This window comes from Procambarus clarkii, chromosome 93 (assembly GCF_040958095.1).
Source record: "Procambarus clarkii isolate CNS0578487 chromosome 93, FALCON_Pclarkii_2.0, whole genome shotgun sequence".
In the NCBI taxonomy this organism is placed as follows: Eukaryota; Metazoa; Arthropoda; class Malacostraca; order Decapoda; family Cambaridae; genus Procambarus; species Procambarus clarkii.
The window spans coordinates 346,430-370,678 of record NC_091242.1 but is presented as its reverse complement, the minus strand read 5'-3'; the positions used below and the strand labels follow the sequence as shown (position 1 = coordinate 370,678).

Sequence of the window (24,249 nt, the reverse complement as noted above, 5' to 3'; positions counted from 1 at the left end):
TGTATTTTTACATTAAATCTTTATCTAAAAGCACATGTATTTTCAGTTGGACAAACTGTGATCTTTAATGATATCTTAATGTTTTTGTTTAATAAAGTAATATGTACAAGGTTTTAAGAATAAAATGTATGAAGAACTAGTAAAGCTGTTAGAAGTAATTGATGGGAAGTTTATCTCATAGATTGAAATCAAATAGTTTTGAGCTAAGAGGTTTATAATACTGCAGTATCTGCTTGGAGTTGATATGCAGTATTGTACTTGTTTATCTTCATGCCCCAAAAGAAGGTCTCTAGCTTCAGACCAAAAGTATTTACATGTATTCTTTTTTAATACAGGTTTTTCTACTCCTATATGCTTCTCTGATGAAACATGTCTTGAACTTAAATTGAATGACTTGAGAAATATCTTAAGGTAATAATGCTGTTATGTATATAATTCTTATGTAATTCTCATTATTTTAACCAGATCATGTAACCCAGATTTATGGAAAGTGTTACGCTGTTAATAGCTTGCCAGACTCGTGTCGTTCACTGAGGTGCCCTGTGTGTTTCTGGAAAAATCACTCGCTGCTCACACCACTGATTTTCTCCTCCTCTTTCAGAAGTGGTGTTTCTTATTTGATGTAAAGCTCGTCTTTAGTTTCTAATTGTAATTGCCTCTTCCCTGGTGCTGAAGGTGAACCTCTGTTCACTTTGATGGAAATTTGTCAATGCCCCTCGTTGCTGGATTTGATGTCTTGTGTTATAGGGATAGCTTCCATTCTTATGAAAATTACTCACTACTTCAGTTGTTAATATTGGCTGGCATCTTGGGTGCTCTAGGCATGACACAGTGCATCTTCTATGAAAAACAATAGATTTTCCTAGGGCTGATATTAGTCTCCAGCACTGCTATACATGGTCTTTGCAGAGGAGTACTGTTGTTAAGTGTTGGATACCAGACAAGCAGGCAGGCTGTACCCTTGGGTGACCTATTGTGTTCATTGTCCATGCTCATGGAGTTTGTTTCTCACAGAAAACCTTGTCACTTTGCTTTAGAAGAACAGACAACTTGAAATATTTTATAATTTGCTTGGGTCTTGATTTTGATTGTTCAAGACATTAAAAATCCATAACTAATGAAATTGTTCCCAATATGCTATTAAAGACAAGGATATTGTAATTTTAAGTGATGGTTTTATAACCACAAACTTATTGCCCTATCTGGAAGACATTTCTATACAAAAATTGAATTATGGAAGAGAACGCAGTTTCAAATTTTATTATGCTTTGCCTTCTTGGCTTTTCTTCACTAGGTAAGTATGTTCTTGAATTAAAATATACTTGTCACTCTTTGACATTTATATAATTGGATTTTCTGGCATATTTTAAGTTTCATTTATGTGATGACCATCTTAATTGTGCTATGAAAGGGAGGTCGTATTGGGCTTTGGACACACCATTGATGTATTTTTCCATCATGTAAGGGCAAAAGAACTTGGGTCTAATCTATTGTTTTTATTGTTGTTGCCAGAAGTAGCTAGTTTATTTATACTCTTACTCATCCTGTGATTGACCGTATGAAAGATTTACAAAGGGCACAAAAGGTCTTAATCAGACTTTGGTGGATGATGTTTGACATTTAACCACGCACCTTATATCTTATTATAGTAGATAGTAACAGATCACTTCTTGCACTGCAACTATGTATTATATATTATTACATATTGGTGGCAAAACGTTATGGTAATACTTTATATTACTCAATGAATAATGTGGATACAATGCGAGAGCGTCGGGTAATTTGATTTGGAATGAAATAATTTGCTACTTCATGCAATGGAAGTTTATATCTTTTTCTAAATGACGAAATTTTTCTCTCATTATTAGCTGTAATGCTCTATTGTGTGTCCCTCTCTTAGCACATGCGCTTTATATTGCATGTCATCTAGATTGCCCATCCTAAACCTCAGACATACTTGTATGGATCTGGCGCCCATCCAACCTGAGTCTTGGAAGCAAAAGCTGAAATTAGTTCATAAACTCTTAACTCAAGAATTGCAAGATGGTGTGTTAATAGTAATTTGCCCACCCTCTTAAAATATTTGGGGTATCATTAGTAAAATGTTCAATATCTATTAATATTTATTAATTCCATGTACGAAGCAATAATGTTTTCATGTTATGTTTTACTTTCTGGGAACAGTTCGGTGGCGAGATCCAGACCTACATGAAGTTATCGACTTCTTAAGCAATTCTAATAATGTGGTAAAAGCCAATGCTGCAGCATATCTTCAACATCTATGTTATATGGATGATACAACCAAGCAAAAGACACGAATATTAGGTGGCATTCCGCCTCTCGTAGCTCTCCTCACTCACGACTTGCCTGAACTTCACCGTAACGCTTGTGGGGCACTTAGGTAATCCTCCACTCCAGTTAATTGTACTATTAATGTTGACTTATTTTCTGTTTTAGTTATTAATATCATAATTGAAAGTAGGTACAAATTTTAAGCTTCACATGTCTCTAATGTTGTCTTATAAATTTCTCATTCCCCTATACACATTTATATATTTAATTGATTTACTTACTAATTATTTTTAATAATTTAGTTTACATTTTGACCGTATCGAATGTGTTTCTATTTGGCTTTTTTATGTCAAAGATTTTGTTGATTTATATATTATCAGTTAATGAGGAAATTACAGGTTGCTTTAAACAAAATAATACTGGAGAATTTTTTGTTTACGGTACGAGATGATTTACGTATTTGTTTTTCATTAGTACAGTAGTTTATTTAGGTTGTCAAGCAAGTAATTTTAATATTAAAATTTGATTAGTTTAGTTTTTCTTAATACATTTTATACATTGAATAAAGTGTTAGCAAATAAAGAGCTCCTAATAGCACATGTGAAAACAATGAAGGCCTTGGATTTGAGCACAAAGTTGTAACGTCTATCAGTTGTAATTCAGCAACAAGAACAGTGTTTAGGATGAGACAGTTATTAAATGTCTTGTAAGGAACACTTTTTTTGATGATCAAATATCTTGAGAAACAATTTCTTAATTCAGAACTCAAAAACTTGCCTTTCTTATCTAGTGAAAGTAAACTATAAGGTGGACTCAAGAGTCCACCTTATAGCTATGGTACTTGGTGCATTTATGCCTCCCACCATCACAGTCTTGTTCTTCGTTATATTTAGGCTCAAAGCTGTAAGTATTGGTTTTTCCACTATCACCTGGCTCAAGGCTCATTCCATTTGTGTACTACTTTCTGCATATAAGTATTTTCTTTTATATCTCTGGCTCGTCATTATTTCCAGATAGCATAATGCCTCTTGGCCAATGCAAAGCAAATTCTGTTTATGCCCAGCCATACTCATTTATATGTCTTATCAATACTGGAAAACAATCCAACAATTTTGAATATTATGTAACCTGGCAACCTGCTCCACAAATCTACAAGGCTCATTCCTAACTAATGTTTACCCAGTTCTTTTCTGAATCTAAACTTATTCGATTTGTCTCCATGTGATGATAATTTTAGCACCTTGTTTATATTCTTGTTATACATTTTTATCAATTTGAGTTCTTTAATCATGTTTCCTCTTACTCTTGTCATTCTTAGCCTTAATCTTAAGCTTTCACAATCTTTCTTTGTGAGAGTGTTTGTTACACAGGATTATCATTGCTATTCCTCTCTGCACATGTTTAAGGGACTTTGTCCATTCTGTAGTCTGGTTCCTTCCACAACTGCATAATCTAAATGAGGTCTAGCTAAGGGACAGCCATACCCTACAAGGAACATAGATCTGAGAAGGAAAATCATGTCTAACCTATTTTTATTTTACAACATTGACCAGAATCGGATGAAAGGAGAGAGAAGTGCACTCAAAGGTCACTTAAATGTCAAAAGGCCTTTGGTACCATTCATAATAAAGTCAATAATGTAAGCTAAATACTCAAAGAAGACTTATAAACAGTCCCTCAGAAATAAAATGATAATCCCTTTACAACATTATATGCAGCCAATGTTGAACCAGTTGTGATGTATGTGACACTGGCATGGGATCAACTTTGATTTAAGCATGAATTGTAAATTGATGATTTAGATTTTCCTTTTAACTGATAGCAGAAAAATAAGACCCGAGCTGTAAGAACAGGCTCATAGGATCACTAGAACCTATGAACATTAATCATAGCATATAAGATCCTTTAGAATAGATGTAGTGGGCAAAGATCATCTCATGTTTCAGATGAGAACAGCTACTAAAGGGCACAGCTAAAAATTAGAAATCAAAGAGCCTCAGAGATGGAAGAAAGTACTCCAATGAGGCCAATTCTATTCACATCTTTAAAAGTAGATATAACAGTAGTAGGAAAGTGTTAGTAACATTGCAGTAACATTGCACCAGATACCAGGAAGTGTAGAAGCTGGTGTAGGTGCTAATCATCCCTACCAGGTCAGTCATACAGGCAAGAACCTGTAGGTAAGAACTGATAAACATAACCTACTCTCGCCACCACAACCAACCACCAGACAAGCTTATGACTCGACTAGTCTTTGTGACTGGAAGAGCCTAGAAAACTGACCTATTTTGAAACGATGATTCAGGTTTTTACTTTTAGTAATTAATGTTAGTAAAGAAACTTTCAGTTCTATGGGAGAGTTTGTATTGTCATGTGTACAGCACTTCAATATATATTATTGTGTATTGAATTATTTGTGTTCTCAAACCCGCTGTATAGTAGTTGCAAGAATTAAGATATTTGAAAGCAAAGTGATTAGTAGCAGTATGATACCTGTTGATATACTGAAGAGCATTGTATCACAATCAGCAACTGATATAGTTCATATTGATGCTAATGATTGATAAAATTTCTGCAAGTGATAGTTATGTTGTTGTTTTTCTTTGTTCAGAAACTTATCATATGGTCGCCAAAATGATGAAAATAAACGAGCAATTAAAGATGCGCAGGGCATACAATCACTAATCAGGCTACTGCGCAAAACTCCCGACAACGAAATTAAGGAGCTGGTCACTGGCATCCTCTGGAATTTATCATCTTGTGAGGTAAAAAGTGTCTATTGAGTGAATGTGTCACTTAAGTTTGATAGACTTTCATGCTGTTAACTCTAAATAACGAAAATTTGTTTTAAATGTTTTGTCGTACACTTTATTTTTTAAATGGATACTCTGATTTGATTTTGAATATAAACTAAAAGTGTTTGTGGGAAGTTTCCATTCCGTTTTGGTGATAGTTTTAAATTTTTGTCTTGTGGTATATTGAGCAAATAAGTACTTAACCTTAGGTATAGACAATCTTTTAACACTTCATGTATCTTGTGTGAGGCATTTAATCCATGCTTTGGTTAATTTAAAACAAAAAATTAACTGATATCTGCAAAAAAAGTATTTGGTTAATTGATAACTATTTCATCAATTGGAATACTTTTTTTTAGTCTTAAAATTTTACCTAGTGCAGTCTTATGAATAAATGATTTTTAAGAAAAAAATGAAGAAGGATTTTCAAACTTTCCTGGTTTTTACTTATAAGTTCAATTAGAAATGCCTCTTCTAAATTTCCAGGACTTGAAGCACAGCATCATAGATGATGCGTTAACAGTTATTGTTACCCACGTCATCATTCCGTGCTCAGGCTGGGATGGGGGGGAAGTTGAACGGGACCCTAATGTCGATGTCTGGTGGTCTACTGTATTTAAGAATGCCTCAGGAGTTTTAAGGTAAGTTACTACATTTTATCTTTGAATCATTATCTTATTAAATTCATATATATTTGCTAAAGTCAGTATTCAAATACTGTAATGAAAACATATATATTTTTTCAGGAATGTAAGTTCGGCCGGTGAGTATGCAAGAACGAAACTCCGTCAGTGCCTCGGGCTTGTAGACTCGCTACTTACAGTGATTAAGTCTGCAATCCAGGGGTCTTCCCATGACAATAAGAGTGTAGAGAATTGTGTCTGCATTCTTCGAAACCTCTCCTATCGATGTCAAGAAGTTGAGGATCCTAACTATGATAAGAATCAGCCTCCAACCCAGTCTCGGGCCACTGCTACTGCCAAGGGTAAGTTTGCATTGAAAGTGCACTCAGATATTTGCATTACAATACTATGTTAACTCCTGATTTTATAATATGCTTTGTTTTGCAGGATGTATTAGGAAGATGATTACTGCGCAATAACATTTGGTTTTCCAGTTAGGTCTCGTTGTTGCATGGTTTTGTTGGTTAACATGGTGTTATGCACTATTATTTATATCCACAGCATAATGGAAAAAAAAGAGGCATGTTGTGTTCAAAGTTAATTTAAGGGTTACAGTTTGGACCTAACAATTCCAATAATTGTGTGTTGTCAGTATAGGCTCGAGGAAAGGGTGGTTATAGTATAAATAGTAATTGTCTTTTTGTGGGAATGTAGTCAACATTTTGTTTCAATTTATCGGTTGAAAAGAAGCAGAAAAACTCAAGTATCATTTATGTGTTATCAGACCCACAAATGTTTGTGACTCAGATATTCACATTGCTGTGTTAAAAGGATATATTAATATTTAGCAAGCATAATTATTCATTACATTTTTACCAAGTAATAAATATTGTATTAAAAATAATAATAATAATAGTACTATACAATAAATATTATTATCCCAATATCCTTAGGAACTAGGCAGTCCTGGGAAACTTAACTGGTTGCACAGTATATACTGTAATATGGTTTAATGTTCATTAAGTTACTTATACCTGCCCACTGCTATAAACCGGTTGCTAGCAGATTATAGAAGCCATGGTATGCTGCTGACTCTATACTGTACATGGAATTTAGATTTATTTGGTTATAATGTCCATTAGATTTTTTACTTGGTATTACTCCTGGAAACTTAATTTCTGAACTGATCAGTTAGTACTTCATATAATAGTGCGTCGAGTCACTGCACTCGACGCACTCGACTTGGCTTTGCGCGAGTCTTCCATTTAACAAGAATTTTATTTGAATTGGAATTAGTGTGAAACTTAATTGATGGTAATTTTGAGCTTTTAATAGTGTGGATAAATCAAAGTTGGTTTCATCAGAGAATTGTGGTTTTCACTTTTTTACAATTTTCTCATTTATTGCAGTGATAGTACAACTCGCTTGCAGTTTACTCTAGCTGCAAGAAGGAATGTCCATTGATTTAAATTTTTAATTATTTACTATGAAGGCATTCAAATTTTTAAACGAATATGAGTAAGCTGTCACCGAGTCAAACCAGACTACAAATGCTGTTGGAATCAGATACATATTCCAATCCACAAAGGTTTTGTTCAATGGCTAATTCTTTCCAGCCTACCAATGATCTTGGTTCACTACACTTCATTTAGGCAAGATTACTCTAGTACATTTTACTGTTAGGGTAAATAATGATTTTGTAAATAAAAGTACAGATCCATACTGGCAGCCAGAGGCCACTGCACGGAGCCTAAAACATTGCTTTGCTTTTGCCGCCATCTATCCCTCGACACAATATATAATTAGAATTACAGTACACTGTGTTCTTCTCATAACAACAATTCCACGTAACATGCATAACTTTTATTTTAGGTAATATATTAGACAAGTAAGTAAAAAGGACTTGAGGATGATTAAGGCAAAATGGGTACTGGATATGTGTTAGGGGCGGGTTGTTGTTTGTTGAAGATTTATTGTTATATGAATGCATGGAAAAAATTAATGGAGAAAGTTGTACGAAATACTGTTAAAGAAAAATGTGGACAATAATTAGAAAAATTGTAAAAAAAATTGATAAATAAGGTTTATCATCTATGTGATAAATAATACGTGGGGAAATGATATGCCTTGATAGCAGCAGTGTTAATATTAATCATGTGGGGGAAATGTTGTGTTCTTACAGGTTTCAGATGTAAAGTTTTAGCACTAATCTTTAACAACAACAATAATAATATGGTGTGTTATTGTTAATGGTGTGAGAACTAACAGATAAACTTGCTGGTTACAGACGGAGAAGGGGAAGGGACGGACACTTGTGGTAGGTCTTCGGAGCCCAAGGACAACCTGTGTAAGCCTTCTACTCTCCATACTCAAAATCCTGTTTTACTTAATCCTATGACTTCCCAGTTCCTTATCCAGACTGGCGATGGACATCAGTGGCTGTGCAGTATGATTATGCATGCGACCAGCACCTACGTGCTCGGTGCTAGCATGCACTTGCAGCTGTTGTCGCAGTTTAATTTTTGCTTTGTCAGTGGCATCCTGCTTGATGTTAGATACATCTTGCATATTATTATTTGCCATGTTGCACATCATTATTTACTTGAATATGTTATGCTTTGTTTTAACATCATCAGCATGTTGGTAGTAAGACCTAGTGATTGTTTGGATTGTTTGTGTATTTTCTGTTTATGGAACAATTACTTTCAAGAATATAAGCATGCTAGTTGCATATAGAAACAATGGATGGTGAAAGAGAACACATTGGAAGCTCATTAGTATTATAAATAAAATATAATTAGAATAAATGTTTAATTTTATCTTGTGTTGGTTACTCAACTCAGTACAGGAGATTTACCATATTTATTTTTATTCATGATGTTTTGCCTCTTAAAAATAAAAAAAGTTTGATAAACCTATAAATTCCCAGATGTCAATCATTTTACAGCATTGACAATTATTGGTATGCACTTTTTAACTAAACTGGGGTAGTTCTTAGATGTTGCAAATATACTTTCTGATTAGTTGCATGTATAAATACCAAAGGTCTCAACGTAGCAATTGCATCAAAGATTTTTTCTCATTCAGGAGCAGCGTAAATGTTAAAATGCACTAGTGAGTGCATTCAGTTATTCATGCTCTTTGTTGCTAATTAAGTGCAAGTCTCCTTATTCAATTGGCCTCTTGAATTTCATACAGAATGCTAGTCTACTTATTATTTTACTTTTTCTTGAGAGCAAAAAAATATTTTTACTGTTTTTGGAAAACCAGTTAATACTGTAGCAGTTTTAGTTAAGTAATTTTAGTAATCGTAAGGGGGTTCCGTTATAATCTGCTTTATTGTATGGCCTGGTACCGAGTTTAAAATTCACTTTGTACTTTACATTAACACATTTGTTGGATGTTTGGTTTCCTTGTAGGGATAAAACTTAGTTTTGTTCCCTGTTTTTCCAGCTTGTTACTTAGCCATAACTTTAAAGCACAAAGAGTGCCTTTAAATTTGAAAATTTATATTCTTTATGGGTATGAAGCAATGTGCTTTTTTTTATTTTTGGGGTGGTGTATTTTCCTAGTGACCTACCTGGGAAGCTTTTGTATTGATGAAGGGTTGTTCATTGGCAGGTAATAAATGGGATTGAAAATCAGATTGTCCTTGCATGACTTGATGTTTTGTGAAGTCTTTGAGTGTTCGGTGCCAAAATGTTTTTATTACTTTTGCTGCTGGTATTTTGTAGCTTAGCAGTGGCAGTGTTGAAAGTGAACTTCTGTTCATACAGACATAGCCATGTATGAGCATGAAATATAGATAGATAGATAGATAGATATATATTATATATATTATATATATATATATATATATATATATATATATATATATATATATATTGTGACGGTAACGCGTTGGTGTTCGGCTGTTTAAGGCTAGGGGTATGGCCTCGTCACATAGTTATAAAAAAAAATAGAAACACTGGAACTTCGTCTGTGGTAAGGTAAGGAGAAGACACACAAAACACAAGTAAAACTTTAACAATGAAATTTTAATTACGTTAAATAAATCAAAACATGAAAATAATGCACAAACAAATATGTATAATAAAATCAATGACTCAAAATAATAAGAATTCTTAAATGACAAAATGAAAAGTTACGTTAAGGCAAAATAACAAGAAGTGCAATACAACAGTAAGTGGGAGGTGCTGGAATATTGGCTTAAAGCCACCACCTCTCTCAGTACACTCTAGAGTCTAGCTGGGAGGTGTGCTGGCTACGAAAGCACGGAACATTCTGAAGACTGATGTTGGGGCGACCCCAGACATCGGGTAGTATTGGGGGGCGAGTGCAGGTGCAGCCAGACCGGCGACCAATCAGCGGAGCCGTAGCGATCAACGGGTAGTTTGGTGATTTGGGTCCGAACAGGTGGCGGGCTGCATACGTTTCTGCTCACCCTTGCAAGCCTTGCTGGTGCTGGTGTTGTTGTCGTTGTTGGACATTTCTTCCATAGTCTTTTTATATAATTGTGAAGACGTAATTTTGGAGGGAAGAGCAGGCTCAATCTCTTGAAGGAGATTATCGTCACAACTCTCCCCCGAAGCCTGCGGTTCTGGAAGAAGTACGTCGTTATGTGGTGGAGTAATGGATGGAGTCGCTTCTACTTCATAAACTCTGGAGAGGGCATCGGCTATGGTGTTGTCAGACTCTTGGTATAGCGTGTCTCCAGGTTGAATTTCTGCAGGTAGCAAGCCCATAGTAGAAGACGTTGAGATGAGAAGTGGGCGTGCTGCAGGAGGTGTAGGGTGGTGTGGTCCGTATTGATGGTGGACCGAGCACTTTTCAGGTGTGGAGTGAGGTGCTGAAGCTTCAGGATGAGGAAGAGTAGCTCCTTGCCAATTGTTCCGTCGTTCCTTGTAGCAGTAGTCGCTGACAGGTGAATTCTTCTCGCCTCGTTGCTGCATCACGACACCACCATCGTCGGTACCATTGGCGTCGAAATGGAGGATGAAGGGCTTATCTGACGAGGTGAGAGTGGAATTAGAAGAGGGCAAAGGAGCACGATTATTATCCTGAAAGCATTTGGGAAGATCATTAAGGATTTTGGAATTAGAAAGCGCCGACTCCTTGTCAGTGCTTTCGGGAGGAGAAGCTGGGAAGGTCTCACTGTGGATGTAGGGTTCTGTGAATGTGGAATAGTTAATCAAGACAGTGGGAGGAGTACCATTATATTGCTTCAGGAGGTTGACGTGGCACAGCTGGGTCTTCCGCCGCCTATCTGGAGTCTCTATGACGTATGCGTTGTTGTTTCTGCACTCTTTGACGCAGTAGGGTCCTGAAAATTTGTTTTGTAAAGGTGAACCTGGGATAGGGAAATAAGCAAGGACGAAGTCTCCCGGCTTGAATTTTCTTACTTTGCTGGTCTGGTCGTAATGAGTCTTCATTCTCACCTGGGCTTTCAATAGATTATCATGAGCAAAGCGGTGGACTCTCTCTAGAATGTGTTGAAGGTTTTGAAGAAACTGGGGCACATTCTGATGCTCACTGAAGGTGGCATCTCTGAGAGAGTCTTTGAAAGCCTTAAGGGGAGTACGGCACTTACGGCCGTAGAGCATCTCATAAGGAGATACTCCTAGGGACTCATTGGGGAGACTTCTGAAAATACACATTATTAGGTCAATCTGCTTATCCCAATCCTTTGAGGTTTCACTACAAAACTTTTTCAAGAGTGCTTTGATGGTCTGATGACTACGTTCAAGAGAACCCTGTGAAGCAGGATGATAGGGGCTGGACAATACCTGTTTGATGTTGAACTCCTCCAGTGTCCTTTTGAAGAGATCACTGGTGAAGTTGGTGCCACAGTCACTTTGAATCTCCCTGGGAAATCCGTATTGAGTGAAGATCTTCAATAGATGTTTGATAACCGTAGCAGCCGTGATGTTCTTCACTGGAACTGCTATGGGAAATCTGGTGGTAGGACACAGGATGGTTAGGATGTAGGCGTTACCTGAACTGGTCCGAGGTAAAGGACCAACACAGTCTATTATGAGTCTGTGGAAAGGTTCCGCAGGCACCTGTATGGGAATCAGTGGTGCTCTGGGAATGGAGACGTTCGGTTTGCCTGCCATCTGACATGTATGACACTGTTTTACGTACTGTTTGACGTTGTTTACCATACCTGGCCAGTAGTAGTCTTGACGAATCCCATGGTAAGTCTTGTTGAAGCCGTAGTGGGAGAATGCTCCGTGGGCCAGGTGTAGAATAGTGGGCCGCAGGCTGGTGGGAATCACAAGTTGTTCGGTGTTGGCCCAATCGTCCTCCTCCTTCAGTTTACTGGGTCTATATCTGCGGTAGAGCAAGTCGTTCTCTAGGAAGAACCCAGGAATACTGTCGGGTTGAGTCTCAGCCTGGAAAAACAATGGTGTTAAAGTAAGATCTTCCCTCTGCAACTTACGGAACTCCAACTTGGTCAGATGCGGGGGTAGTTTCTGAGGGTCTTGAGGGACAGCGGTAGCAGTAGAGTCAGCTGGCTGTGGACGTGCGGCTTGTGCACGGGTGGTCACGAGAACCGGAGGAGAAACTTCATCACTCTCTTGAACCTCTGCTGGAACATACTCAAGAATAGGGTTACTTGGCACAGAGTTACACACCTGGGGTTTGTCCATGACGATCAGGTTGGTCGGTTGCAGGTCTTCTGCCAAGTCGTTGCCTAGGAGAAGTTGCACTCCAGGCATGGGAAAAGGCTTTTCCCTGACGGCGACTTGGACTTCCCCGTTCACGTAGGGACAATCCAGGTGGACTCTGGCGAGAGGGTATGGAGTAGTAGCAGTGAGGTCAGTGATGAAGACCGTTTCCCCGGTGTAGACTATGTTGGGCACAGCCGACTTCAAGATGATCGATTGTAGAGCCGCTGTGTCCCTCAAGATCTTCAATTTGAAACGTCCCTCCGGATTTGAACCGTTGGCAGAGACAGTTCCAGTATACAGGTGGTTACTGAAAAGAGAAAGATCATTAACATCAACACCAACATTCATCACAGGCTTACCGGACTTAGGAGGAGTTGGTTTGGGTCGTTGTTGGTCAGTGGTTCCCTTGTATTGAGACTTACCACACTTGTCTATGGTATGTCCATAGAGTCTACAATACTTGCAGTACAGTTGTGAACCAGCTTGATCGGGGCTCACCTTCTCGTAACTGTACCACGACTTCTTACTGGAGGATGGTTCAGGTGTCAGCCGGTGGATGAGGCTGTAAGTGTCAGCCGACTTAGCACACTTCAGGTAGTCGGTTTCTTCTTTATCTGCTAAGTAGAGGCGGACAGGAGGCGGCACACGTCTCAAGAATTCTTCAACAAGCATCAGGTTCACGAGTTCTGTAAAAGTAGAGACATGTGCTGCTTCCAGCCATTTCATGAAATACCTCCGTTTCGTGTTAGCAAACTCGAGGAAGGTAGTGGTACTTGCCTTCAGGTGGTCACGGAATTTCCTTCTATAACTTTCGGTGGAAAGTAGGTAGGCGTCTAACACTGCTTGTTTCAGAGTGTAGTAGTCATTCTCAGACGCCAAAGTACTGAGTGTGACTGCAGCTCTACCTGTAAGATGGACTCTGAGAAGTGTGGCCCATTGGTCGACAGGCCAACTGAGTTGATTAGCAAGGGTTTCAAAGGTGGTAAAGAACACATCAACTTCTGCTTCTACAAAGGATGGCATTAACTTACTTGCATGTGATATATTAAAACTGACGGGAAGATTGGCAGTAGCTTGTTGGCGTTGAGTGAAGTGTGAAGTTTCCAAGGCGATTTCACGTTGACGACACTCTAGAGCCAGAGTTGCTTGTTGCTTGTCATGTTCGCGTTGTATTTCCAACTCGCGTTGTTTTGTTTCAAGCTGTACTCTCTCACGTTCATGGAGCAAGGCGACCTCACGTTCGTGTTCTTCTCTCCTCAAAGCAGCTTCGCGTTCGTGTTCTTCCCTTCGTATGGCAGCTGCTTCTCTTTGCTGCTCACGTTCAATCTTGGCCAGCTCTAGTTTAAGTTTCATCGCTGCCAAGTCAGTTTTCTCTGCAATATAGTAAGTTTCATGTGTTTCAGAGTCTATCTTACCTTGCTCTAAATAGTAATCCAGCAACAGGTTGTGTAGGTCATTTTTGTTGGCTTGGTAGGGAACTTCTAGTTGATACTCATGTGCAAGAGTTTGTAATTCAGTCCTCTTGGCACGACTTAAAGTCCCTATTTCACCTGCTGGATTTGCACGGAAAGTTTGGAGACGAAACATGGTGAAATTAGCAAATAAAGGTACACGAATGTTCAATAATGAAATGTCAGAAACAGGACAACGTGGCAACTGGCACCTATCCTGTGTGATCTTTAACAATTAACGTTAAGTGAAAGATATTAAATGATTAAATTAAATCAAGGGCGCAGGAAATCTTGTACCCGGTACTCATGTAAGAGAATAAGGGCAAGAAAATCCTACTAACAAATGAAACAAAGTTTCGAAAACAAATGAAACAGTTAAATGCTTCAAAAGTAAAATTGGTAGTCCAAGGATGTAGGCATACCTTGCCAAGTCTCTATAGGACATAAAGCAAGTTTTTCCTACTGAATTTAATATGATACTTACAGAATCAGCGAACTTTTGTGCTCTGAAAAAATAAGCTAATTCCCTACCGTTGTATGTATCATCATCTCTGACTGACGTGTAGGGGTGCGAGGTGTCAACTGGTGACGAGAACTGCTGCTGAGGTCCCAATTCAGCAACTAAAGTTCGAGCTAGAGGAACTATGGCCCTCTTTGTCCTCCTACAGTCAGATTGCAGAAGATTGGGTACTCTTGACCCGGGGCAGACCACAGTACCAGGGTACCAATATGATGATCTGTCAGAATGAGAAATATTCAAGGGACATAGATGGTAAATACGAGTAATAACATGGAGGGAGAGATGACCAATTAAGAGTATGACTGAGGCCTACAGTCACCACGTAATCCAAAGTTGTCTCACCTTCACTATATGTTACTCTCGTAATGCACAATACACCGCACCTTATAAAAAATGAAATTGAATGAAAAATAGTAAAGCTACGTTAACAAAGTTAAATACGCTTACCATAAATTACCACTTGGCACCAGTACCTGAGTGAAGCTCCTAGGACAGGCCCCCATAAAACTTGTGACGGTAACGCGTTGGTGTTCGGCTGTTTAAGGCTAGGGGTATGGCCTCGTCACATAGTTATAAAAAAAAATAGAAACACTGGAACTTCGTCTGTGGTAAGGTAAGGAGAAGACACACAAAACACAAGTAAAACTTTAACAATGAAATTTTAATTACGTTAAATAAATCAAAACATGAAAATAATGCACAAACAAATATGTATAATAAAATCAATGACTCAAAATAATAAGAATTCTTAAATGACAAAATGAAAAGTTACGTTAAGGCAAAATAACAAGAAGTGCAATACAACAGTAAGTGGGAGGTGCTGGAATATTGGCTTAAAGCCACCACCTCTCTCAGTACACTCTAGAGTCTAGCTGGGAGGTGTGCTGGCTACGAAAGCACGGAACATTCTGAAGACTGATGTTGGGGCGACCCCAGACATCGGGTAGTATTGGGGGGCGAGTGCAGGTGCAGCCAGACCGGCGACCAATCAGCGGAGCCGTAGCGATCAACGGGTAGTTTGGTGATTTGGGTCCGAACAGGTGGCGGGCTGCATACGTTTCTGCTCACCCTTGCAAGCCTTGCTGGTGCTGGTGTTGTTGTCGTTGTTGGACATTTCTTCCATAGTCTTTTTATATAATTGTGAAGACGTAATTTTGGAGGGAAGAGCAGGCTCAATCTCTTGAAGGAGATTATCGTCACAATATATATATATATATATATATATATATATATATATAATATAGTATGTAAAAGAGTATATAGTACAGTATTTACATAGAATTGTGATATGCAGTAATTTAAGAGTTTGTTACTACAATGTTTATATATTTTTTAAATACTTTACGATTTTTTTACGTTAAATATGTTTGTTGGCATTTGTTTTGCATTTGCACATTTGTTATTAATACTTACATGTTTAACATTAACAAGATGACACTTTATTCATGGTAATTTCATATTAAGTATTTTGTAAATGTTGTTCGTGATTTTTGCTTATTAGGTACGTCCTCCCAGTTGTCTTTCAAATGAAAAACAATCCTCTTAAATATCCTCTCTCCTAACTGAGCCTTCACATGTTTCATATCTTTCCCTCATATCTGTCAGCTTCTTTATGTTTATAAAGAGAGATACGTATGAATAAGCCTGTAATAGCACTGTTAGTACTCGGTAGTACTTCTGCAATCATTGATGCTGCCTTTTGTATCACATCTCTCTCATTGCCACCACCTCCATAACCCACTATCACTCACCTGATCAACACTTCCTTGTCTTGCACTAAGGGTCCATAACCCTCTAATAGCAATGTGAATAGCCTGAAACCTTTAACACCCACTATCATCTACCTACCTACTCTCCATCATTACTGATATATTCCATGAATACACTTTTAACCGTTTATCACAACCCCCATCCACAACTAAAGCTCCTAGCCATCTCTGTGCCAGCCTCCATTACCACACCATCATACAGTTATAGGTCTAGGTACTTTGATCATGTTTATACTTGTCTTGATTGTCACTAACACAGTACAGTACTATTTTGATATCCCACTGTCTCTTTGATAGATACCAGTTGAAAGAGGAGGGAGTACTGTGTATAATATTTATTATAGTATTGATATTTTGTGAAACAATTGCAAGATGTATTTTCTTTAGAATGCTGGAAATACACAATACCTTGTAATTTCCAGTTGGTCTTTGTCTAGTTAGCTTATTGTATTCCTTTGGTGTGGCTTTGTTATTCCATATGAATGAATTGCTTTATGATTAATGCCATTCATTGCCCAAAACAATATTGTTGCACGTGCCATGAGAACTGCGTAACACCTGTACTGTTGTTTCTTGCTGCTTCCTCAGCCCCGACTCCATCTAGTACTCCATGCATTAACTGAGTAAAGTCTAGATTTAGCTGTGCATCAGTTCCCAGTCTGTACCTCATTCAGTAGTATCCTGAACTTTAATATTCCATGCTTTAGCAGTTTTTTATCTTAAGGTTTAACCCTACAAACATCCCCCAAGTTATAGCCTTCTGTCTTAATAGCTAGAAATTTGTATCCCAGTCTTTAACCACTGTACATAACCCAAGCAGTAACAGAAAGTGGCATGTTGTGTGTTAAACATGAGAGTAAGGAGTAAGCCCAAATTGCTGTAGTGAATGATAGTCTACTAATTTAAGGTATCTTAGACTGTAGTTGACTGCAACCCTGACCAATGTATACGAGTTATTTTCCAAATTCCTAAATGTGAGTAAATAGAATGATGCTAAAAAGAATCTTAAAATAATTGGGTGTGACATAATTTGGCATTATGTGTAAGACTGCAAACCCAAGATTAATATTAATAATAGCCTTAATCTTGACATTTCTGTATAGAAATATTAATCATTTTCTTCAGATTTCATTATGGAAATACTCATTGAAAGTATTAGCACTACTCTGTTACTTTCACACAGCCAGTGTAATACTTCAGAGTTACTTTAAACTAAAATACAAGTGGCATTAACACTTAAAGATCAGCGCTTACCATCCATCTGAAGGCATAGAGGGATTGCACTACATAGAGATTTAATTTTGTGCACAAGTGTTAAAAGTATTATTCAACACCAAGTAGTTCTATACCTGTCAGTATTTGTGTCATCACCGAAGAGGCAGGCTTGATCTTTTGTGTGTGTAGTTTCTTAAAGAAAAAGCCAGTGTAAGGATGGTTTTATGAAAATACAGGCAGATTGTGAATGGTTTCCTATGTAAAATACTATGATGGCTTAGAGGCTAAAAAAAACAATTTTGGGCAACCAATTCATCATGAGTTTCATGATAAAAATATAAAATTCCAATGATTTCTTTAGACCATATATCACAGTAAAATATTTGATGAATTAGACTATTTTAATATGCCGTTCATAACATCACAATTTATCACTATGATAAGAACATCTTAGAAAGTATGAAATGTAGATAAGAACATAAGAACAAAGGTAACTGCAGAAGGCCTATTGGCCCATACGAGGCAGCTCCTAACCACCCAATCCCATTCATATACATGTCCAACCCGCGCTTGAAACAATCGAGGGACCCCACCCCCACCATGTTACGCGGCAATTGGTTCCACAAATCAACAACCCTGTTACTGAACCAGTATTTACCCAAGTCTTTCCTAAATCTAAACTTATCCAATTTATACCCATTGTTTCGTGTTCTGTCTTGTGTTGATATTTTTAATACCCTATTAATATCCTCCCTGTTTATGTCCATTCATCCACTTGTAAACCTCTATCATGTCACCCCTAACTCTTCGCCTTTCCAGTAAATGCAACTTAAGCTTTGTTAATCTTTCTTCATATGAAAGATTTCTAATTTGGGGAATTAACTTAGTCATCCTAAGTTGGACACGTTCAAGTGAATTTATATCCATTCTATAATACGGCGACCAAAACTGATCTGCATAATCTAAATGGGGCCTAACCAGAGCAAGATATAGCTTAAGAACCACACCAGGTGTCTTGTTAGTAACGCTTCGATTAATAAATCCCAGTGTCCTATTCGCCTTATTACGAACATTCATGCATTGATCCTTTTGTTTTAAATTCTTACTAATCATAACTCCCAGATCCCTTTCGCAATCCGACTTCGCAATCTCAACACCATCTAGCTCGTATCTTATAACTCTATCATCATTACCTAGCCTCAGAACTTTACATTTATCAGTATTAAACTGCATTTGCCAATCCTTTGACCATTTCAAAACCCTATCTAGATCAACTTGAAGTGATAGCGAGTCCTCCTTCGAATTAATTTCCCTACCGATTTTCGTATCATCGGCAAATTTGCAAATGTTGCTACTCAAACCTGAATCTAAATCATTTATATATATTATAAACAACAGAGGTCCCAGGACCGAGCCCTGAGGTACTCCACTAACAACATTATCCCACTCTGACTTAACCCCATTTATACTAACTCTGTTTCCTTTGGAATAGCCATGCCCTAATCCAAGTTAATATAGCACCCCCAATACCATGAGCTTCTAATTTTTTAATTAGTCTTTCATGTGGCACTGTATCAAAAGCTTTGCTAAAGTCAAGGTACACAACATCACAATCCTTACCACTATCAACTGCCTCAACTATGCTGGAATAAAAAGTTAGCAAATTTGTTAAACATGAATATTGAATAATATTGAATATTGCAGAACTGTGTGTGAATTGCATAAAACTATAACTATACTGGCTAAGTGTTGTTCTTATAATTAATTTAATTCAATCGTTCATGCACATTTGTAATGCTCTGCATCATTGTCTGAGCAGCCTGTCCTCTTAAGTTGTCACAACATCACAAAAATGATGTACTAAATTTTCCAGTCCTAATGTAACACAGGACCCATGAATAAAAAATGCATTAGCCCATCTATTTTGTGAGCTGTTATGATTTACAATACATCATGTTTTGACCGTTAGCGATTTATTCGTCAAAATGCGATGTACTGTTCGAGAAGACAAGCTGGTTTGAGAGCTTGGCAATGCTGAGTGACTGTGATGAAAGCAAATTTATAGTGAAAATACTAAATGTTTAGTTCATTTAACGTTTCATACAACTTTTTGTAATGTTAGATATACTGAGGTAGGAGACTATAGGTAACCCCCTCAATCACCATAATTAGATTGCAGCATGCTTAGTTATTATCATTTTAGTTATATTTTTAATATAAATTTTTTTCAATAGTGTCAGATGATATATACATTTAACATGGCTATTAAACATTTTATCTCCAGGTGATAACCTAGGATGTTTTGGAGGCAGTAGAAAAAAGAAAGAGGCAGTGGGTGGGGCGGTAAAAGAGACCACCACTGGGCAGCGGACAACTGGACCTCGCACAGAACCCTTAAGGGGCATGGAACTTCTCTGGCAACCTGAGGTAGTAAGTACCCAACCCTATCCCATCCTAACAGAATCCCACACCGACTTATTAGACACAACCACACCATAACAACTTTTTGTCTTCTGAAGGGTTGTTTCAAGGTGGGATTGAATTGGTAGAGGGTTGTTTATTGGGGAGAAGTTATGCATCACTTTGTAATGGCTTCATATATTTTACATTGTATATTTTATTCAAACTGAATTGCTCTAGTGAATTGCCAATTTAAGCTGTAATTGTGCATTTATCTGTAGTTTGCAAGAACATTATAATTTTGTATCAAGTTTTAGTGCATTTTTTTGCTGTTATACACGGGGAGTATTCAATTAAGAAATTATGATTCGAGCACAATTTTTTTTTTGGCTTATGTTCTTGTTTTCTCACAAATAGCTCACTCAGGGATGACTTGAAAACACAATACTTGAGTTCCTCTTCCTTCACTTATGATTTTTATTGTAAATCTATTTGTCAATTTTTATGTAGTACACAAATGATGGGTGGCCACTTTTGACATATCAAAGCTTGTCTGTGTGTGTGTGTGTGTGTGTAAATTTTTTGGCATATGGAATTTTTAGGGTTTTATTAGTTGTATTCTCACCTTTATTTGGTGCTTCATTTTTAAATTTTTAGTATGTCATAAGTCAATATATCTGTATGCCTTGATTTTTGTTCACGCTTATTAATCATTTTTATATTATACTGTATCTGCCATGAATCATATTTATATACAGTGTTAAATTCCCCACTGCCATTCACATTTATTTTTTGCCCCTATAAGTGAGATCATTGCTGCAGAAAGTTGAGTCCTGCACTGTCCTTAGACGTTTTGCATCGTGATTGATCTTCAGGTCCAAGTGTTTAGTTTTCTCTCAGAATGTGCATGGATAAAATTGTACTTAATGTTCACGGCTCTTCAACTGCCACATGTGTTGTATATGGTTTCATGTTGTGTGTGTTTAAGTGTTGATTTAGGTGTACAGTTACATAGTGTAGTTACAGAATGAGAGCTCCGGTCATGGTGTCCTATCTTCCTAGTACACCTCATGTGGTATTTTGAAATTTGTGTGTGTGTGTGTGTGTGCGCGCGCGCGCGAGGCATTTCTTCAGTAGTCCACGATTTTGTTGCTTGTATTTGGTTTTGTCAAAAAAAGTCAACACCATAAAATCAGTGTAAATATTCAGAGCAAAATATAGCTTGAATAATATTAAAACTCCTTTGGAAAGTCATTTTTTTCCATAATAATTTTTTTTTAGATTCTTGTACAGTATATCATGTTAATCATTCTTGTATATTTCTGTGCTGATAAAGTTACTTGGTATATCATGCTTAAAAGTATGTCAATGATGTAGAACTGAAGTTTTCCTAATATTAATGTTAACCTTTACCGTCTAATAGAATCTATAAGATCAGTCCTGTTGATTTCAACGTATATAAGAGACATATGATACGACAAGGTTCATGAGCTAAACTAGATTACAAAGGAAAAATTGCAGTTGTGATTAGTTGGAGAAACTGTCCTCATCCATTCATAAATTATTGTGAATATTAGAGGAATGCCTGGTTGAAACTAAACTTTATTGATGATGATTCACCTGCAAGGGCTTCATAAAATTTTATCATAGGATTTGGTTATTCAAATGTTACAAGAGCCCCAACTCTCTCCTTACCTATTTAGTCTTTCTACAGCAATGATATGTGATCTAGCCCTTATAGTTTAGTCCCTTAAATAATTGTCCACATTAATCACAAAAGGCTATATTCCTTGTTTTATTCAGTATTGGTATACTGAAAATACTAATCTTGACTGAGAAAGATGATATTTTATACAGTATTAAGCTAGCAATGGGGTGCATTATATGTAGCACATTTTTAATATTTGAATGCTTATGTTTTAGTAAAGTTTTAAATACTTATGTATTTGAGTTGTGCATTTATCAATATAACTGGACACCACTGATCAGAATAGTCTTATGGTACAGTGTTGTTGGTACTCTAAAGTTCATGGAGATTCTTTTAAAACAGGTTCCCCAAATCTTGCTGTGCACACCTAAATCCTATTTTTCTAGATGCATATCATGTGTACAGACACCCCTGGCCACTGTCAAACATAACTTTAGTAAAGTTACAATCGACTTGAGAATGGTCCAGGACGGACCGAAACGTCGTCGTCCCTTCAATTTCTAGTGTGTGGTCTGGTCAACATAACTTTAGTAAATATATAATTATCAGTCACTTGCTGATGTAAGTGTAGCTGTGCTTCTATGATGATATTCTCAGCTAGATCTCTCTCTAGCAGATAATTAATATAAATGTATACAGTCATAGTGCAATACAAAATGTTTGTTTCCAGTTGTCACTAAGGATGTGCTCACATTGTGAAGCATAATAACTCAAATGAGGTGTCCAGACACGATGTAAATGACATGAGTTCGTACATTCATTTACATGAGTTTTACAGTAGATTTTAAAGACTTAATTAGTATGCTTACCCATAATAAAAGTACAGAAATGATTTCTTATACAATATTAGCATCTTAGTTTTTGTACCAAAATTTCTTGTGCCAAGTTTTTCAGTTGCAATGTACTTAATTGTTTTTGTTTTTGAGAATTATTTTATAAGTATTAATGGAATACTGTAGTTATGTTGAGCTTATCATGTTGCATGCAATTTTAGTTAGAACACTTAGGCTTTTAAATACTGCAGCAATAAGTGAATTTTTATAGACAGTTATTTACTTATTTGCTGCCTATGATAGTCTTACCTAGATGCCTTCATTATTAAAGTAAAATTAAAATTGTCATAGATTTGTTGACATAATTTCATGAAGCAAGTGCATGCTTCTGATCCCTAGTTACTGTCTGCAACAGGTGGTAGGACCATATCTGGCATTACTCTCCGACTGTAGTAACCCAGAGACCTTGGAGGCCGCTGCTGGAGCGTTACAGAATCTTGCCGCCTGCTATTGGCAGCCGAGTATAGATGTGAGAGCTGCAGTAAGAAAAGAAAAGGGGTTACCTATATTAGTAGAATTATTGAGGATGGAAGTGGACAGAGTGGTGTGTGCAGTTGCAACAGCCCTCCGCAACCTTGCCATCGACCAGAGAAACAAAGAGCTTATTGGTAAGAAAATTTGTACAAGTTATGTGAAGCTTATAAACCCTATCAGCATTTTATAAAATATTGTTGACTAAATGTGATGCATGCTTGGTTATATGATGCATGAAGTGTTTTTAGTTTAAAACCAGTAAACCAATAATGAATTCATATGTATAGTTTTTGAAGCATAGATTTCAATGTTGTTAGGAGGTTAATAAAACAAAGCATTTTGAGATAGCAGACACTGATGAGGATTTGGAGGGCAGACTACAGATAACAGCATTTTTTTTTTTTTTGGCACACAAGAGTAAGGAAGAAATCAAGGGAAGCATTATTGTGGTGGGATAGGACACAAGACATACCCTGTAAAGAAATAATGTAACTCATAAATGCTCTATAGATAAAATGTTGTCAAGATAACATAGGAAGATGTGTTAAAAAGATTAATAACAAGTCTAGTTATGATGTAACTAATGAAAATTTTAGAATGGAATTGGGTGAAGATAGTACGGCAAATATCTGAGGTTATCTCAAGAAGATAACATCACCGTTTCTTACATTACTTCTAGCAGCAGCTTCATCCTTACAAGAAATATATAGTATATTTAATACTAGAGAAATATATCGGGTTGAATAATACATTTTATAGTATCAGATAAAAAATAGTAACTAATGATTCTATACTAGAAATTGATATCAGCAAGGAATTTGTAAGCAAGTTGAGCTGTTTCGAAACAAAGTAGGCATCATAAATAAATGTACCTACTTGCAATGTAGTGTGTGATTTGTTTAAAAAGTTTGTGATTCTTGATGTGAGTGCAAGATGTGACAGTGTAGTGTTCTGGGTATCAATTTATTTTAAATAAATTCCATCCGTAAAGCATGTCTCATTTTTTTTTCTATCTGATTGGATAAAAAAAAAATATTTTTAATGAAAATACTTGTTTAAATTTATTTTCCTCATTTGACCTAGCATTGAAAAAATGTATATACTTTATACACTACTGTGTTCCTGAGAAAACTTTATGTTCACTCCTACAGGTAAATACGCAATGAGAGATTTAGTTCAAAAATTGCCATCTGGAAATACCCATGACAGTGGCACCAGTGATGAAACAATTGCTGCTGTTTTAGCCACTCTGAACGAGGTTATAAAAAAGAGTGCAGAATTTTCAAGATCACTATTGGATGTCGGAGGTGTAGAAAGGCTGGTTAACATGACGCGGCATCGAGGCCGTTACTCCGTTAGGGTTGTTAAATTTGCCTCACAGGTGAGTCATTTTTTTAACTAGAACAATATTATTATTGCAAAGTTTGGCTTTGTATTTTGGATTTATGTAATTGGGGATGTATTTGAGATACTTGTTGGGGCAGCCCATCCTCCT

General features: G+C 36.9%; 1 protein-coding gene across 21 annotated transcripts in view; it reads left to right on the top strand.

Moving 5' to 3' along the window:
* The window catches only part of p120ctn (adherens junction protein p120), a 153,597-nt gene that overhangs the window by 119,070 nt on the left and 10,278 nt on the right, over positions 1 to 24,249 (top strand). For 17 of the 21 annotated variants that reach the window (XM_069319449.1, XM_069319445.1, XM_069319447.1 and 14 more), the window contains 8 exons: positions 2,185 to 2,401; positions 4,904 to 5,057; positions 5,574 to 5,728; positions 5,834 to 6,072; positions 7,998 to 8,057; positions 19,624 to 19,769; positions 22,636 to 22,888; positions 23,906 to 24,135. In XM_069319449.1, the coding sequence (XP_069175550.1) occupies positions 2,185 to 2,401; positions 4,904 to 5,057; positions 5,574 to 5,728; positions 5,834 to 6,072; positions 7,998 to 8,057; positions 19,624 to 19,769; positions 22,636 to 22,888; positions 23,906 to 24,135 (1,454 nt within the window). The remainder of the gene's footprint in view (positions 1 to 2,184; positions 2,402 to 4,903; positions 5,058 to 5,573; positions 5,729 to 5,833; positions 6,073 to 7,997; positions 8,058 to 19,623; positions 19,770 to 22,635; positions 22,889 to 23,905; positions 24,136 to 24,249) is intronic. The other 4 variants (XM_069319444.1, XM_045728651.2, XM_069319442.1 and 1 more) reach the window with 3 other exon arrangements.